The following is a 19387-nucleotide window of genomic DNA, read 5'->3' on the forward strand; positions in this document are numbered from 1 at the left end:
CAGAAACTGGGAACCTGCACCTCTGGCTCCTCTCCTCCAGCCTGGAGCAGGAACCTGCACCTCTGACTCTTCTCCTCCAGCACATACATCTTCAATCCTCATCCAGAATGGCCAGAGGTTGGGAACCTGCACCTCTGGCTCCTCTCCTCCAACCTGGAAGAGAACACACATCTTCTATCCCTATCCAGGATGGCCAGAAACTGGGAACCTGCACCTCTGGCTTCTCTACTCCAGCCTGGAGCAGGAACCTGCACCTCTGATTCTTCTACTCCAGCCTGGAAGAGAACACACATCTTCTGTCCCCATCCAGTATGGCCAGAATCTGGGAACCTGCAGCTCTGGCTCCTCTCCTCCAGCCTGGAAGAGATCCCACACCTTCTATCCCATCCAGTATGGCCAGAAACTGGGAACCTGGACCTCTGGCTCTTCTACTCCAGCTTGGAGCAGGAACCTGCACCTCTGATTCTTCTACTCCAGCCTGGAGCAGATCTCACCTCTTCTATCCCCATCCAGTATGGCCAGAAGGTGGGAACCTGCACCTCTGGCTCTTCTCCTCCAGCCTAGAGTAGCACATACATCTTTTATCTGCATCCAGAACGGTCAGAGGTTGGGAATCTGAACCTCTAACCTTTCTCTCCCAGCCTGGAGCAGGAACCTGCACCTCCGGCCCGAAGCAGATCCCACATGTTCTATCCCCACCTAGTGGGCTCTCACCAGAACACACGTGGAGGTCAGAAAATCTGTTCCAAACCCGGCAGCACGGAGGCTGTGAGGGATGGGGGCTCTCTGCTTGTTTGCTGCTCTAAGGACTGCAGCACACTCCTGGGAAGAGCAGGGAGCTTCCCAAAATGAAGGGTAAGGACCCCCAGGACCCCCAGGCACTGAGCTATGGAAATGCACTCTGTGGCATGTGCTAAGAATCACAGAATCATGGAATATTCTGGGCTGGAAGGACCCACAGTATCATCAGTCCAGCTCCTGGATGCACAGACACCCCAACAATCCCACCCTGTCCCTCAGAGCATTGTCCAAACCCTCCTGGAGCTCTGGCAGCCTTGGTGCTGTGCCCACTGCCCTGGGGAGCCTGGGCAGTGCCCAACCAGCCTCTGGGGGAAGAACCTTTTCCTGAGATCCAACCTGAGCCTGCCCTGTCCCTGCTCCAGCTGTTCCCTGGGCCCTGTCCCTGCTCACGCAGAGCAGAGGTTGGAGCTGCCCCTCTGAGGAAGCTGCAGACCCTGAGGAGCCTCCCCTCAGACTCCTCCAGCTGGACAAGCCAAGTGCCCTCAGCTGCTCCTCATGTGGCCCCTCCAGACCCTTCCCCCTCCTCATGTCCCTCCTTAGGATGCTCAATCTGATCTTCACTCCTTTTCTCTCACTGGGGAATAAACTCATCCCAAACCACTGCACCAGCATTTTCTGTCCAAGCAGGAGTAACTTCTCCCCTCATCCCCACGACCCCAGCGTGTCTCCTGTCACCTCCCCTGGCTCCTGCCCTTGTTTTCCATTCCCAGCCATGGATAACACCACACACAGCCCTTATCTCAGAAGGCCTGTTTGATTGAAGGGATCCCTTCTGATTCCTCTATAGATTAAACAGTATTTCAAATGTTTAATCTAATGGTTTCACTTGGAGTCCATCCCCCAGCTCAGCCCTGCCCTGCCTGCCCTCCTCCTGCAGCAGCACTAATGAGTGTGCCAAGGAGACAATCAATGGAATATTGTCCTTAATGCATCAGCCACATCACAACAGGCTTTATCATTCCCAGGGTCAACAGGGAAGGCAATACCTGCTATTAATCAATGACAGCTCCAGCCTGAACTTCTCTGCCTGTAAATACCTCATCTAGCTCCTCTTTGGGGGAAGAGGCATTAAAAAAAAAAGGAATCAGGATTTATCTGCTCATTTTATGGCTATCACTCAGAGTTACAAGGGGCTAAATCCTTGAGTCTTCACCCAAACGAAGCCAAATCCCTGGGAATTGTGCCTTGATCAGGAAATCTGAATTTGGCTGTGGCAACTGTCAGCTCCAGGATACTGATCTCTGCTTGTACTCCCAGTACAGAACTACTTGTGCTTTCAGTACAAACTGTATTTTAGTATTTAAATGAGTTTAAATACCAGCCTGGCTTTGATCATCACCGTGCAGGGAATGTGTGAACGTGACGAGCAGAAACACAGGGACTGTGGTGGATACACTGGATAGAGAGAGCCAGGACCAGCCACTCTGAAAACAGCCAGCCCAGTGTTTTAAATGCAAGGTGCAATAAGCAGAGTGGTTGGGGATGGGGCAGGGAGAAGGCAGGAACTGAACCTCATGGAAAATCCAGGAAAGAAAACCTCCCTGCACCGACTGAAGTGCTCGTTAACTAACGAGCAAAAGCCCAAGACAGCTAAAGGGCACACAGAGAAAGCCATGACTGCAGCTGGGGAGGCAATCTGTTCCCAAATCACACGAACACTGAACAGAACCCTCCAAAATTCATCCTTTTGGTGCCTTTTGGATCATCTGCTCCCCACACTCCTCCCGTCAGCCGGACCCCACGAACCCCCCGGGACAGGCCCCCCCCAGGAGTTACCTGGCGTGCATCTCCCACAGCTTGGTGCCCATCCGCTGGTCCCACACGCACACCAGGCCCTCCTCTCCCCCACTGACGATCTTCCAGTCGTCCATCTGCACTGCAGACACCCCCAGCTGGTGGGCGTAGAGGGAGCACACGGACTCGCCCCCGCGCAGGTCGAACACCCTGACCCTAAACCAAAGCCAGGGAGAACAAACAGGGAGAAAAACCAGCTGTGGACGTGCAGCCTTGTGGGTTCTGAGAGCACGGGGATCTTTGGGGTCGTGAAAATGTTAGCTGGGACAGCAGCAGCAGCCCCGTGGCCACTGCAGGGCTGGAAAACCAGCTCGGTCCATATTTTTCACTGCTGAGTTTTTCCTCGGACTTCTGGGTATCAGAGGGTTTTTCAGGCAGACTTCTCCCACCACACAGCACTTCCCTGACTCTTTACAAGTCCTAGGACCTAAAGAGGGAGTCTTTACAGTTCCTAAGACCCCAACCCTGGGGTCCTCAGCACACGAAGGACGTGGAGCTGCTGGAGAGAGTCCAGAGGAGGCCCCGGAGATGCTGCCAGGGCTGGAGCCCCTCTGCTCTGGAGCCAGGCTGGGAGAGCTGGGGGGTTCACCTGGACAAGAGAAGGCTCCAGGGAGAGCTGAGAGCCCCTTGCAGGGCCTAAAGGGGCTCCAGGAGAGCTGGAGAGGGACTGGGGACAAGGGATGGAGGGACAGGACACAGGGAATGGCTTCCCACTGCCAGAGGGCAGGGAGAGATGGGAGATTGGGAAGGAATTCCTGGCTGTGAGAGTGGGGAGGCCCTGGCCCAGGTTGCCCAGAGAAGCTGTGGCTGCCCCATCCCTGAAAATGTTCCAAAAAAGGCTGGATGGGGCTTGGAGCAACCTGGGCTAGTGGGAGGTGTCCCTGCCCATGGCAGGGGTGGGACTGGCTGAGCTTTAAGGTCCCTTCCCACCCAAACCATCCTGTGATTCTCTGAGCCTATGATCCAAAATATAAGTGCAATTTGGAGAAAGCTCCTCTGTCTGTGCCTCCCAAAACATCAGCAATGCCCTGAGGCACTAAATCCTGTGCTAACACACCCTACCCCTGGTACCCAACCCACATCCACTCGGGATGAGGGGTAATATTATTACCAGGATCAAGAAAAGGACCGTGATTCTAAAGATTTCAGAAGACACTAAATGTGTGGCAAATTAAAACACAAGAAAAGGGAATTACATATTTATACCCTTGACTTAATCACTAATATTAAAACAAAGCCATCCACAGGCACCCAGCAACCATCTCTTCTCACTTCAAAAATGCAGCCACTGACTGCGGGCAGATTTTAGGTACATCTGGTTTTCAGACATTATTGACCACTCAGACAAAGCACTTGGAAGAGAAACATAAGGAAGACTCAGCCAGAAGAGAACTACAGGAAAAGAACTCAGGATTTCAACCACTGCAACAAGGCCACAAAACCAGTTCAAGTTTTAAACCCAGCACATATCACAAAGGAGTATATTTTTCTGATCCTTATGTCAGGATCCAATATATCAGGATTAAGAGATGAAGCATCAGTGAATAAATAAATGCAGCAAGTGAAAACAGAAGGAAAGGCGAAATACTGATCTCAGGTTTGAAAGGAAGCCAGAGAAAGTTCCTCCCAGCTGATGGCCATCAGGAGTGAAAGCATCAGGTCCACATTAATTCCACAAAAGGCCAAAACACACTTGTTCCAACACATTAACTGTGCTTTATTCCACACCCCTGCCACGATCCTAATGGTGTTGTGCAAGTCTTTCCTTTTCCTTTCTCAAATGGAGATTGCACCGGAGGATTTTACAAACAACACATTTCAGGGACTGAAAGAAAAAGGCAACAGAACAGTCCAGAACTCCAGCAGAGCAACATCCATCTGACATGCAGCAAAACATGCTGGAACGGGGCGAGGAACACGCTCCGTGCGGCTGCACGGCCGCCCCTGGGAACAGCCCAGCCCTCAGCTGGGATGGTGACAAGGCCTCGCTGCCTCCAGCTCCAGCAGAGAGGAGCTTTGGCTACATGTTGGAGCAGTGCTTTGGGTGAGGATGGGGTATTTTGGAAGGGCTGCTGTCCTGCCTGTGCTCTGCACGGAAATCAAAGCTGCTCCTGTTTGGAAGGCTCAGCTGGAAGCGAAGATCTGATTGAGTCCTGCTTATTCCATTAGCGAGCGCCCGGGTTTCAGGCAGGTGTCCATCCTGGCACACCCCTGGAAGAATCACAGGCACACTTGTGCTGCTCAGATGTGCTTTGAAGGGAAGAAAGAGAAGCGTTTTGCCAATCTAATGCGATGCTGTAACACAGACCTGGCACGGCCCGGCTCCTCCTGCCTCAACAGCTGGGCTCAGTGGGAGCACTCCGGGCTCATCCCAGCCCTGGGAGCAGTGGGGAAGGTGTTCTCATGACCAGGCTTTGACCCTCCTGTTAGACTGACTCAAAATTAAGCTGCCTTGCCTCCAGGAAAGCATGGAATACATGTTTTGATCCGCGCTCCCGGCGACCGGCCTTGCCATGTGTTTGCTTTCCCAACGCCGTTCGCCAGCCCAGCTTCCAGCACGGAAAAGCAGGATCAGCACACGCTCCCTGCTGTCACATCTCTTGCCAGAGTGAAGCACAGCTCAGAAATCAAATAAATCAGCGACGCTTCAGGAGTGTTTTCGATGCAGAGACAGATTTTACAGGTCCTACCAAAAATGTTTCCCAAGCGTTAACTTCTCAAAATCGTGGCTTTGAATAAAAGAACATCATATTCCAGTGAAATTGTGAAACTGCTGCATTTAATTCAAACTATAAGTGTTCCCACTGGCCACCAGCAGTCTGAATTCCCGTGGCAAGGTCCCTATTTAGTAGATTTGCTCCTTAATAGGGCTGTGGAGGTTCCAGTCTCATTCCACCTGTGGATGCCCAGCATCAGCACAAGAGGCACTGACCTCAGAGATACCCATGGTCCTGCCTCCTGGATGCCACACTTGTTTGCTCAACTATTAATTCCTAACTTCTTGCTATTTTAGTGACAGCCAACCTCTTAAACTCAGTCAGTGCTTGAGCTGAAAAACCAAAAAGCTTTCTGGAGGGGAAAGGGCACAGACTCCAAAGGGAGTGAATCCCCATCCCACTGAAGGGATATCAGCTTCAGCTACTCTCCTGTCACCGTGCAAGAGATCAAAACTGGAGGCAGTTTCACTGGGGTGCTTTGGAAAATCAATTATCTGCTTTTAGAGGGCAAAAAAAAAGCCTCCCAAGGACTCAAGTCCACTTGTCAAACTCCAGATATTTCCCTCACCCTGAGTGCCGAGGAAGTGTGAGGTTTGCTTGCACTGCCTGTTCACTGAGAAAGGAGGGGGAGGGGGAAAAAAAAGCTGTTTGACAAAATAATCATTTTTGCAAGCTGCTGCTCTGGCGGGACAGAGGTCTGGGATTTGGCAGAGGGAAGTGCCCGCCTCCCAATCTGATCCCACCACCACGGCACAGCACCACCTGCAGCCCGGTGCCCGGCACGGGGAAAGGAGGAGGGAAGGAAGCGGGAGCCATTAGGGACTGGCTCCCTGCCATCCCACATCTCCTTTGGAGCACTGGATCAGACCCCACCGACGACTCGCCAGGAAAAGAAAATCTAGAAATTGGACTCAGAGGGTCTTTTTAAGCACTTTAATCCTTTCGCGCTGCCTGTTCCCAGCGCGGCCGCTCCTGGCACCGGCCACTGCGCTGGGAAAATCCTGCTCCCCGAGCCAAGGAGTTAAAGAGAAAGCTGCTAATCAGCTAAATAGAAGCTGGAATCTGTTCATATGAAAGTCTCTTTTTTTTTTTCCTGTCACCTGAGGGACATCACAGTGTTCCCAAATACACTCTTGACATCGTTTGGCAGCCGGGCCCCTCTCATCCCCCGCGATTCATCCCCGAGGTTATTTTTTTAATATCAGAAAGTGAGCTTTTAAATGCCAAACTAATTTTGCGGGTGGTGGCGGGGAAGGGGAAGATATTCCAAGTGGTCTCGCTGGGCTGTGCACCAACTGCGTCCACCAAATGGCTGGAAAAGCAAAGTCTTCCCAGGGAGCTTCCCGAAAACAAAGCCCGCTGACAGCCACGTCCAACTATTACCTAATAGTTTGTTCCTCAAACTGTGGCTGCATTTGAAACGTTAGAGGGGGAACCGATTCCAGCAGGTCCAGATGTAGGACAGCAGGATGGGAAGTCAGCTAATTGGAGATGGTGGCACTTACTTTCTGTCCTTGTTGCCCGCCACGAGCATGTGGGGAGGGCTGTCGTGGAGGTTGACACACGTGAAGTCACCTATGGAGTTGCCCACCTTGGTCAGGCACTGGTTTGTTTCCAGGTTGTAAAGAAGAATCTGCCAGAAAGGGGACAAAACACAGGATGAATTCCTCGTGAGCACGACAAAGAGGTTTTGCTGCAGCACGGAGGGGACTTGTTACCACCAGAGATGTTTTGCTTGTTGCTTGATATGTAACACGTGATCAGGAGGCAGATTTACCCCTATTAAGAGGGGGATACAACACCCCAGAAATACACCTCTAGTATTCTTAGAGATTTTTAAAGCTTCACTTGTTGCCCAGTCCTCCAGCACAAAATGATCCTCTCCTCTCTCAACTCCACCCTTCAGACCTCTGCAGCTGCACAAATAGGAAATAAAAGGCCAGGCAGCACCAGTGTCTCTGCTCTGGCAAATGCTGAAATAATACCTACAGATTGTGTAATATCAGGGGGGACACAACCTCAGAAATAAGGGAATCGGGTTTCCCAGTGGAATCCATCAAGGAGCAGGGATGCACCACCAGTGCCACCCAGCAGACAGGGACAGCTCCCAGGCAGTTTCTCCAGGCCAAATCTTTAAAGTCTCAGAGGAAAACCAAACAGTTTCTTCCCCAATTTGAATATCTGAACGAGTAGCAGGAGTGAAGAGCACCAGCACTGAGAAGGTTCAGACAGATGGGCTGAGAGAGGCAGGGCCAGCCAAGTGCAGCCGAAATCGCAGAGCAGAACAGAACACGGGCCCTGCTGAGAGCTGTGCTGCACATCACACAGACCAGGAGGAAAATCACATCTGAAGTGGCAGCTCAGATGGCAAAGGCATAAAAAACAACCCTGATTTTAGGCAACATCCAAGATGATTCAACCAGAGCCCGGACGAGAGGGACGAGTTGTTCCCCCTCCTCAATCAGTTCCATCACGTTTGCTGTCTTTCCTCTGGGGCCAGATGAGATTTATCTGTTTGGGCCTTTCAATTTAGGAGAAAGGAGTATTTTTAGAAGCAGGAAAACATGCTGGTCGAAGCCCAGTGGAGCTGAGCACTGCACCTGGCCTTACATAACTTCATAAACGTTATTAAATTTCACGGTGATGCTCCTTTCAATTAAGAGAGACCTGTGACCATGAGAGGAGTTAATGGTACTTAAAATATCAGCAGAAACTCATGGCAACATCAGCATGGCCAGGCCAACCTCACATCAATATCCTTTACTTCTAATTTGCTGGTTATATCCAGTGCAGCTTAATAAATATTACACAGTCTGTAGGTATCATTTCAGCATTTGCCAGAGCAGAGACACTGATGCTGCCTGGCCTTTTAACTTCCTATTTGTGCAACTGCAGAGATCTGAAAGGTTGAATTAAAGGCTGAATTAAAGGAAGGGAGGCTCGTTTTGTGATGCAGGACTGGGCAACAAAAGTGAAGCTTTAAAAGTCTCCAGGATTTTTAAATCCAGAGGATTTACAGGTTCCCTCCACCTGCCATTTCTCCCAGCTAAAGAGCAGGTAGGGTTTTATTCAGACATATTATCAGCTCCCTGTTAGGATCAACACATTCACATCCCACTTCCTGAGGCGCTTATAAGATTTGTAATCTCCCAACTAGTCCTTTGTGAACTTACCTGCCTCAAATACCAGTCTTTAACATGTTATTTTTCATCCTTAAGACCCGAAAAACCAAAGCAATTTTTCCCCAAGCTCTGTAAAACCAGGAAGGCTCTGTACTTGCAGCGAGGCTTAGGGCGTAAAAGTTGCTCAAAAACTTCATTTAAACTTGCCCACCAAGGAAAAAGTTGCTACAAACTGCATGGAAATGTTAATCTTTGAGGTCCAGAGCAATTTTACAGGCTGTTCTCACTCGCAGCCCAGCTCCCAACAGCTCACTAACCAAACCCAGAGATAATCACGTTCTGGCAAAGGGGCCTCGAAGAGTTTTCACTGCAAAGGAAATTAATATCTGGGCCTGGCAACCAAATTTCTCCTTGGAAAGTTCTGAACAAAAGACAAAGTCAATAAAGTGCTGAATTCAACCTAAGAACAATAAGTGACGGGGTCAGCAGCAAAGTATTCCAGCTCCCAGTTGAGCCTCTTCCCAGCTGGATGGAAGAGCTCCGGAGAGGAGAGGGCCAAAAGCTGCTTTCCCAAAAGCCCCCTGGGGCTAATGCTGACAGGGAACATCCAGAAACTATTAATTTACCTAAATGACCACGGCTCCCATCTACCCCATAAACATACGATACGTCCTTGAAAATTCGGTTATGGCCGTGGAAGACCACAAGGAAAAATTGCTTCCACGTGGCATTTAAAGATCCCCCCGCTCTCCATCGGAGCAAATGTCACACGTTCCCCTCTTTGCAGCCTCAGCTCCAGCCCTGGGGCAAAACTCACAGGTACCACACCAGCTGAAAAATCACTTATTTCTCCTCACACAACCTGTAGGTGGCCACTAATTTAAAGCATTTTGCAGCTGAGAATCTGTAAAAAAGTAAAGCTTCGCATCCACAAAAATGGAAGAAAAGCTTCTGTCTCACCATCTCCTACCCCCTCCAACGCCTTCTCCTCTCATACCAGCCTCTATTCTTTTAAACACTGTTTATTTTAACAATCAATAACAGCACTGATTGCCAAAATAAAATTTTATTTTGAATTCTATCACGCTCACGTGTCTCTCTAGCCAATTAGAGCCATCACTGGAAGATTCTCTTTGTGATCTTCAGGATTTGTCTATCTCGAAATTCAACTTGTCCCCAGAGATTTCATGCTCTGCAAATGAATTTCAACGTGTTTTTGTGGCAAGCTGATAAGTAAAGAAGCAAAAAGCACTCAGAGTGCCTTTTTCTTTTTTTTTTTTGGAAGTCTGAATAACGATTTCTTGAAGACAAGGAGTTTAAAAGCACACTGAGGACAATTTTGAAGTTCTGATGAGCTCTCCTATAATATCCCAAGGCAAGAAGGATTTTCTTTACAAAGGCCAAGGAGAAAGAATGGAAATACCTGGTCAATAGGGACTTGAAATAAGGGCCTGTGTGTTAAAGGGCAGATAAAGCCTAAGATCTCTGGGAGGTTTATAATCCTGTAATGCACACTGCAAGGGGATTACCCTTTTAAAGGTATTTATAATCCCATAATGGACACCCAAGACCAGTGACCTAATAGGTACCAAGTGAAGGTAAGTGAACCCAGAGCATCTGGGTGTGAAATGAAGTGTCCTGGGATAACACACTAACGAGATCCCTGCCCCCAGAGGGACCTGGGGGGACACACAGGGGAGAAAAAGCATTAAAGACCCCGGGCAGACCTTAGGGGGACCCCAGGCACGGGATAAAAAGTGTTACCTATTAACCTTGCCCAGATGAAAAGTCGGAGCCCTTGGCCAGGAGCCAACCAACCTCCCAGAATGCTCCATAATTCAAGGAGCCAGGAATAGCCAGAGTACCTCCACCATTATGTTTAGTTAAAGACCACAGAGATTAGAAAACACATTATCCACCTCGGAGGCGATTCTTGCCATGTTACAAGTCCCTTAACGACCCTTCCCATCCCTCCCTCTCCCTCTCTCTCTTTTAATAAGGCTGAGCAAATGGGACTTCATTTTATCCCGTTGCCACAGACCGGTGCTATTAATTATTCATGCTCATACTCTCCCCTTTTGTTAAGGCAGTGCATTAGACTAATTTCCCTCTTCACTGGGTGACTTGGGCGAGGCTCAACCTGTGGCCACTCTCGGACAGACACTCCAAGAAGCCGGAAAATTCACGAGCCAAGGGAAGGGAAGAAAGGCAAAGTTACTGCAGAGCAGTGGGCACGGGGAACTCTCTTTAAATGCTGTCCAAGAACTCCTGAAAGAGGAGGAAAATTAATTCCCGAAGAATTAAAGCCTCTGCAGCCAGAAGAGCTGAGCTGGGAGCTTTGTTACACCGTGCAGCTAAGTGAGGTCAAGCGTGGCCGATGTACTCTGGGTTGAGATACTTCCAAGAAAAACCAAGGAACTGAAGGGAATGCTGTTGATGGAACTCTTCCATGCGTGTCCAAGACCCCAGCAGGTGTTTTGGGATCCTGGGTTGCCGGAGATGTCTTTTTTGGATGGGAACATTGAGGCAACAAATCCCCGAGCGCTCGTTATCAAAGAGCCCGTGGTACTTTCAGCAGGAGCAGGGGTGTCCAACCCACCGTCCTGGCCAGGAGCCAGCACACAACTGCTCTGGGGAGGAGCTGCTTTCCCTCTGCAATCCCAGCCCTGCCTTCCTCTCCAAAGTTATGGCACTGCACGGCCAGGGAGGACCGAGGTCTCTCTCAGAACTGGCTGTGTGCTGGATTTTTAGTTCTTATTTAGCTGAAGTATCGAAGGGAGGGTGATAAATGTCAGCAAAAAGTGCAATTGTCAAACCACACTCGAAACCTACATCCTTTTCCTGGCTGAACAGCACACAGGATACATTAAAGAGCCACTTTTTCGGAAAGAATCGTTTAGGACGGAGCTTTCTGTCATTTTAGAGACAGAGGATCAAAATAAAACAAACCCGGGAACAAGCAGCAAGCCTGGGTACAGAATTTACATTTATTTTCATTTATTCTCCCCTTTTCTTTCTGTCCATCCCTCTGCCAACTGGAAAAAAAAAAACATTTCCTGAATACACACAAATATTGCCAGCAAAAGAAAGGGTTGTGAGATTTCAAGCCCCCCCCCCCCAAATAAAAAGAGATCCTGGTTTTTTTCTCAGGTTGAACCCATCCCATTTCAGAGGGTATCCACAAAAGCAGGAAGGCTACTCCACATGCATTTGTGGCAGAACTCATCAAATTAAACACAACATATGGTACACACTGCTGCAAGTTGGGATTTTTGTATCTAAAGCGAGGCGGAAAAAATAATATTTTTGAAGTTTACAAGGCTCAGGGGCACAGTTTCCCGGTGCAAATGTATTGGATTGCCTACTGTAAATATGGCACATGACACTGCAACAACAACGAAACCAATTTCACTGTTAACAAATGCAGGGTCAGCACGCTGAGACTTGCACCCAGAGATAAGTGTTCTGGCTCCATAAATTTAAAGATGAGCTAAGATTTAAAAGGAGCAGCTGAGGGAGACAGACAGACAATCAGAGAGAAAGAAAAAGAGTAAATCAAACACAAAACAGCCAGTTTGGAAAAAAAAAATAAATAAAAAAAAAGCAGTTAATATCCATGAATAATGGATGTTTGATTTAAAAGCAGTTTACTCCAATATGATGTAATTTTTGACAATCAGCCAGAGAGACTATTCTGCAGGTTCTTGCCAGATATAAGTCATTGTGCAAAGCTGGTAACACAAGGGCTCCTCTGAGCATGCGGAAAATTGACTTTCATGCCATCCTGGAGGTGACTTTGTGCTGGCAAACCCGGGCTGAGCTGCACCCAGAGCCTCGAGCCGCGCTCGGAGCCCCCCAGGACCCACGGGAACAACGGAGCTGGCGGTGAATCCCGCCGGAGAGGCGGCTCCCCGCTCCTCCCCACCTGCTGCAGTCACCCACGGAGCTGGACACAAGGGGAGGGGGTTGGGTTTTGTCCACTTCGAAGTTTCTCTCCCCCTGCCCCGAGCTCCGAAGTGAGACTCCAAGCTGGTGGGAAGCAGGGGAGCCAAGCCTTGCGCCGGCGCTGCCAAGGCACCTGCAGCCCTCGCCGTTCCAGCGCCGGACACTGCCAGCCCTCGGGATCTGCCAGCCTGGATGGGCTTGGGAGGGGCACAGATGTCTGCTAGGACTGCAGTGGGGGCACCAGGCTCACTGCCCTCATGGCTGGAGGCTCCAGTGCCCACTGGAAGGATGGTGTGTTTACCCACCGAGCCACCCACTCGCTAGGAAAACAAGCCCAGAAATGCATTTCCCCCAACACAGGGGAAAGGAAAAGCAAGGGAGCTATTGAAAAGCAAGGGAGTTATTAAAAAGCAAGAGAGTTATTAAAAAGAAAGGGAGTTATTAAAAAGCAAGGGAGTCATTAAAAAGCAAGGGAATTATTAAAAACTGAATGATTCTCTTGGTTTTGTATCACCTGGAATATTCATGGCCTGTCCTAGCACCTGTATTTTCCAAACCTGAGATACCCTCTGTGCCAGTTTTGAGGCACTCACAGTGTTGTATAAATAGGGAAAAAAAGCAGAATGTCATCACTGGCAGCCAGTGCAAAAGGCATTGATTTATTCATTTTAACTTGCAAAATTATTTCTGGTCATTCAAGGGGTTAATCAATACATCATGTCAAACTTAGGCAAGGGAAAGTTCTGGTCTTTCTGCTGGACTCTGTTCCTTGTAGTGCCTGACACAGTTCAGGTCCTCAGAGAGGTTTGTTTCTCTGACATGATACCAAAGAGCTTATAAAGAAAAAGGTATTTAAAACACCTTTCAACACCTTCAAAGATCTGCTAACACTCTGCAGTCCTGCAGCTCCTCAAAGAGAAACAGTTGGGCAAGTCCCATATGCTCCAACTCAGTCCCCAGCCCTTCTACCATGAAAACAGGAGTTCATAAAGATTAACTTATTGAAAAAAACCCACCACCAAACACACTTTTAAAAGAAGAAAAATCAAGATAAAAAATTATTGGAAGTCTTTGGAACTCCCTGAGAACTGGAGACACTGCAGCTCTTTAGAGAAGGATTTTAGTCAAAGTAAGGAGCAAGAAAGATATAACAGCTTATATCAAGCAGCCACGACCTAAATATATCATCCAAGAGAGACTGTAGACAATGAAATTCAATTTAAAGGATTATTTACTGAGGCTGCCCCATCCCTGGGAGTGTCCAAGGCCAGGTTGGATGGGCTTGGAGCAACCTGGGCTAGTGGAAAGTGGCACTGGATGAGCTTTAAGGGCCCTTCCAACCCAAACCATTCCATGATTCCGTGATTTAAGAGTTTATTTAGTTCACAACAGTGGTTAATTCTACTGGATACACTCCCACTGGGAAGCAGCAAAGAAACATTAAACACAGGAGCAAACCCAGGCAGGATTTCAGTGGCTGCTGAGAAGAGCAGCCACACCTTTTATCAAGCCCCAAACCACCCAAATCCTCCCATGTTTATTAACTCTATCACCAAGAACTGCTGAATGTGTTCAAAAATTTGAACTGAATTTTAAATACAGGAAGAAAATCGGGTTTGAGGTTTTCCCTTCCCCACCCTGAGAGAATAAAAATGTCAAGAAACAAATTGCAAGAAATAATCAACCTATAAATGTCAAGAAATAATTCACGAAGCTCACCTGAACTACAGCAGGAGACCAGAGTTACCTGAGAGCAGATGGAAGGTTATAAATACCCCAGCTATGAGAAAAGCTTTGGTCAGAGCCTACAACCAGATTGCATCAGAAATCGGATGAAGTCAATGCTGACATTTATCATGCTCCATGTGTAAGGGGTTTATATTATATTACATTTTATATATATATATATATTATTATCCCTGTACAAGCCTAGATGGGAACACAGACCTCAGGATTTCCAGAGTTTGGAATTTAAGGGAAATAGTACATTCCATGCTGAGTTAAGACAGCTGAAATATTATTGAATTATTGAAATATGATTGAAGAAATTCGCAGCATAACATAAAAAAAGAGCTCCAGGAGCAATAACCAGACAAACTTCCAAGAAACAACAACATATTTGGGTTGTCTGATGCTTGAACTTCCCAGAGCTGAAGCATTTCTGTTCTCCCCTCACTCCTGCAAGGATGTCTGCAGTCTGACAGCAGGCAGGTCTAGGCCATGGATTTGATGTTTTTCTCCTCTCCAACATAAAAGATCCTACGAATTTTATCCCTCAGATCTCGACTCTGCTGTCAGTTTTGGTTAAAATTAGAAAAAGAGAGAGAGAGGGAAGGGTGATGGCTTCCTGAACTATTTTTTTCATCAGCAAACTATTTTCATCCCAAAGCAGGTTACTAAGGCGGGAGAAGGAAAACAAAGCAAACCCCGACCTGAGAGGAAACCCAGCCAGCAGCAAAAGGGGGCTGGAATCCTCCACCATCAGGCTTCCAGGATGGAAAGCTCTCCCCAAGACAGCTTGTGAGCTGGTGCCCCGTGTAATCAGCCAATGCACAGTCCCTTCACGTCCGTGGGAGCCGAGGAATTAGCCCAAGAGACGCTGGTAATTAATTTCCGTCGTGATGTCAGCGGAGCAGCGGTGCCAGGAGAGCGTCCTTGTCACACACATCCCAGCCCATCACCCTGATTGGGATGCAGGGCTTAGCACAACCCACCCTGGAGGAGTTCAGGACTAAATTAGGAAGGATGTCCGGCCTTACAGAGCGGAGCTCGGGGCCCTGAGGGGGTTTCACAAAGGGGGTGGCAGAGGTGATGCCCCTGAATGAGGCGATTTTGCCTCCTGACCTCCCACCTCTGCAGGGAAAGGAGCTGGATTAGGGCAGCAAAGGAATTAATAAAGACAGCACAGCCTCCTCTCCCAGCCCTACAGGTATTTATTTGTGGTGGCCTCTCCGGGGATCGTGCATTTTGAGGGGAAAGGAGATGCAGCTGGACACAGAGGAAGCCCTAAGCAAAGCTTTGCTGTTCTGGTGACCTGCCAAGGAGAATGCTGCCTGTTTACACCACAGACCACAGCTCCTTTCATCTGGGTGTGCTCACCTCCTGCTCCTTCTCCACCTGCCTGAAGAACCCTCCTCCCCTCATTGCTGACAGTCCACCACAGGTCTGAGGTGTAACACAGAAAAAGGAATGAAATTTGGGAGTGGAAACTCTTCTCAAGGTCTCTCCTGTTTCCAGCTTGGTCCCTGCCCTGGAGCGGGGCTGTGTCCAGGAGCTGCTTCCTGGGATCTCAGGGATTCTAAATGCCCCCAAAGCTGTGGCTGCCCCATCCCTGGAAGTGTCCAAGGCCAGGTTGGATGGGGCTTGGAGCTGCCTGGGACAGTGGAAGGTGTCCCTGCCCATGGCAGGGGGTGGAATTGGATGGTCTTTAAGTCCCTTCCCACCCAACCATTCCATGGGTTTATGATTTATGTCACTTATCTGGCTCTGCCATCCCACAAGAACCCCTCCTGCAACCAGAGGAGCTTTGGAAGAGCTGCATTAGGAGCATCCCTCAGCCATGAGGCTCCAGCAGGGCTACAAAAACTGTGGTTTTGACCCACCCAGCCAAGATGTTTAATACAATAGTCACACCATCCTCACCAAACTGGAAGTGACTTCCTTCAAATACTCCAGAGCACAACCTAAAAATCCTCCCCCCCCTCCCAAGACCACACGTTTGCTTGCACAAGGTTTGACACGTTGCTCAGGCTGCCCTCACCAAAAGGGATGTTTTGGGCTTTTGGGTTGTTTTTTTGGGGGGTTTTGAGCCAAGTTCCCCCTGATGCCACTGATGCAGCATAAACCAGGCGAGCTGGGCCCTGCTGAGGAGCAGAGATTGAAAAGGGTTTACAGTTGGCTGAATAACAATCCCTCCCTTCAGCCCAGGAGGAGAACACACAAAAACATCAAATCATTGCATAAAAGAATGTCTTCCCTCTCCTGCTGAAAGCTGGAGAGCAGGGAAGGAAGTGCTCAAGCAACATGAACTCTTTTTTTCCCTTTGTTAACGACGAAGGTATAAAAATCTTACCAAAAGAGAATTAAATACCTGGTTGGGCTCATTCAACAACCAGCCAAAGGTTTTGATCCCAAAGGCAGCTTCATGGGCAGACACATCCAGGCAGGTGACAGGCTGGCCATAGACAGAGTGCAGGATTTTGCCAGGATCTTCTGCTTTCAGGAGATACACAATGTCCTCTGCAGCTGCCACTGCCACTGGGCTCCCCGTAACATCTGGAACCAGATTAAGGAAGTTGACCTGAAAAGAGCAGACTTTTTATTTTTAATACATCACAAATTCTTCTACATTATCACTGCCACTGGCTGAACTGAGCAAACTACCCATGTGTTATGTCTTGTGTCATCCCAGTTATGGGTTAACTTCAGACAAAGATCCAGAATCAATTTTACTTCTGAATTTCTGCAAGTTTAGCTCCTATGATGAAATTCAGCTCACAGTCTTTAGAATGAGTCCATTAAAAAAAACCAAACCTAATCAGAGCACATTACAATAAAACATCCCAAAATGTCACATCAGAGAAAGGAGCAAAACTTAACACACTCATCAGCTGAAGGACAGAGAAGCACACAAAGGAAATACCGTGGCTGGAATGTGAACAAGGTGCTCCAGAAGAGGAAACACGTCGATACAACTCACATGGAATTGGAACAGTTGATGTTTACCCTGCAATCATGTAGGGTTACCCTAAATTAACAGAGACATCACATCCCTCTAGGACAGCCCAAATGCCAGTTCCCAAATCTTCTGTCACGAGACCAGGAGGATGTTGCTCTTCCCATTTCAGTAAATAATGAAGATACAGCTGAAAAGTCTCACCGTGGGAAGGGTTTGAACTCCTGAACAGTTGATTTCTAACCCAGCCTTGGAAGACAGTGTGGAATCTGTGTGTCCCACGGGACAAACTGACTTGTCACAGCAAGCAAGATCCAAAAAATGGATTCAACTACAGTGGTGCTTTTACTGGAAAACCTCTTAAATCAACAAAATCCCCAAATATTTTAAGCACTGCAAGGCTGACTTAGCTTTGGAAGAGGGGATTAATCAGGGGTGGTTTAAATCCCTTCACACCCCTTAGCTGTGCACTCAGCTTCCTGCAGTGGCAGAGGGGCTGCAGTACTCAGTTATTCCCCTGCACTTCCTTCCCCTACCAAAGAAAAGTTGATACTCTGAGACACAATAAAACTTGAGAGAACGGGACAGCTTTTGATTTTTAATTAAAACAGTCTCAAAAACTTCAGTTGACAGAAGGTGCAACCCGAAGAGTTCCAGCTTCACAAAGTGATACTATTAGCTCTCCTGCAATATCCTGCCTCAGAATTAATCAGACAGAGCTGATCTGGAATGAGACCTGGAGCTTCAGCTCCAATTCTACGCGAGAAAACTGATTTACAAAATGAGCCAACCTAATGTTGACAGGGGAAAAAAAAAAAATAATTAAACCCAGCCAACCTCCTGCACCATATGGACTCGGGTTCATTTTCACTCGTAGCCTAAGCCAGCATTTCACCCTTGCTCTTCAGTGCTGAAAGGCTCATCCATTAACCTGCTCCAAAGCCAGAACCCCCAGCTGATAAGGCTGTTCTCTAGTTCAGGAAGACTTCTACAAGACCCCTCTTAGCTTGCACCAGAAACAATCCCTGGATCAGGAGCTCCTGGAGGGAAGCTGAGCGGGCTGGGGACTCACCAGTTTCTGGATTTCAAAGGTTGCTGTGGTTTGCCAGAACCCTCTGTCCTCGGGGGTTTCCACCTTGACCTCGAAGCCCGACGCCGTGGCCACGGCTGCGCCCTCCGGCCCCAGGGCCAGGGCCTGGATCTTCTGGTTGTGCTGGTAATGGTGGATTGGCTCCCGGCCCAGCAGCAGGTTCCAAACGCTGACGGTTCCTGGGCACCAAAAAAGAACCGTTGGGGGTCATCTCAGAACTTAACGAGGCTTTCCCACAGCATTTAAAGGGGTGAGTTCAAATCCATGGCCTGGAAAAAAGGGAATGTACAGAGAGGAGACTGCAGGGCAGGGAAGCAGAACTTTGGGATGCTGTGGTTCCTCTGAGCCACAAAACAGGTTCAGGGGAAACTGCAGGTGCTCTGGCCTTAAGCTGAAGGTTTAGAGCAGTTTTCTGAGGAAGAAATTCTTCCCTGTGAGGGTGGGGAGGCCCTGGCACAGCTTGCCCAGAGAAGCTGTGGCTGCCCCTGGATCCCTGGAAGTGTCCAAGGCCAGGTTGGACAGGGCTTGGAGCAACCTGGGATAATGGGAGGTGTCCCTGCCCATGGCAGGGGGTGGGATGAGATGAGCTTCAAGGTCCTTTCCCACTCAAACCATCCCATGAATCTCTGATTCCAGGCTCTGTTGCTCTCTGTGATTCCCAAATTTTTGACTTTCCAATAACAGGATCTACCCTGAGGAAGACTCCTTGATTTCCCTCATATTTCTATGTTTGGAGAAGATCAGAATAAACAGCCACCCAAATTTTTGTTCTACTACAAACACCCCCTCAAGTACCACAAAAAACCACCAAGGGCAGACCCACGCTCAAATTTAAGTCACTTTGCTTTGCACCCAGAAAAGTTTTAGAAGTGAGGAATCCGAAGCTCTGCACGCACAGGTCGGGGATTTTAACACCATTTTCAACAGTTTACAACCAGCAGCAAAACTCCTCATCCTGATGCTGTGAGAAAACAGAAAATGCAGAAGAATTGGTGGCACGTGGTTGATTTTGGGGGCTGTCCTGTGCAGGGCCAGGAGCTCGACTCGATGGTCCTTGGGGGTCCCTTCCAGCTCAGGAGATTCTGTGTTTCAAAAAGAATACAAATCCCAAAGGATACAGGAGTGAAGTCAAAATACAACATATTTCTGATGGCATTTTTCCCAGCAGGGACCCCCCATATTCTATTTAAAATGCTGCTGCATTAAAGCCATAATCTGAATAAGAGCAACCCGAGGCAGTCGG

At 48.5% G+C, this 19387-nt stretch overlaps 1 protein-coding gene across 1 annotated transcript in view; it reads right to left on the bottom strand.

Moving 5' to 3' along the window:
* FBXW8 (F-box and WD repeat domain containing 8) overlaps nt 1–19387 on the bottom strand; it is a 56241-nt gene that overhangs the window by 2499 nt on the left and 34355 nt on the right. The window contains 4 exon segments of the mRNA XM_064674659.1: nt 2578–2751; nt 6818–6945; nt 16470–16679; nt 18127–18323. Of these exon segments, the coding sequence (XP_064530729.1) occupies nt 2578–2751; nt 6818–6945; nt 16470–16679; nt 18127–18323 (709 nt within the window).

This window comes from Pseudopipra pipra, chromosome 18 (assembly GCF_036250125.1).
Source record: "Pseudopipra pipra isolate bDixPip1 chromosome 18, bDixPip1.hap1, whole genome shotgun sequence".
In the NCBI taxonomy this organism is placed as follows: domain Eukaryota; kingdom Metazoa; phylum Chordata; class Aves; order Passeriformes; family Pipridae; genus Pseudopipra; species Pseudopipra pipra.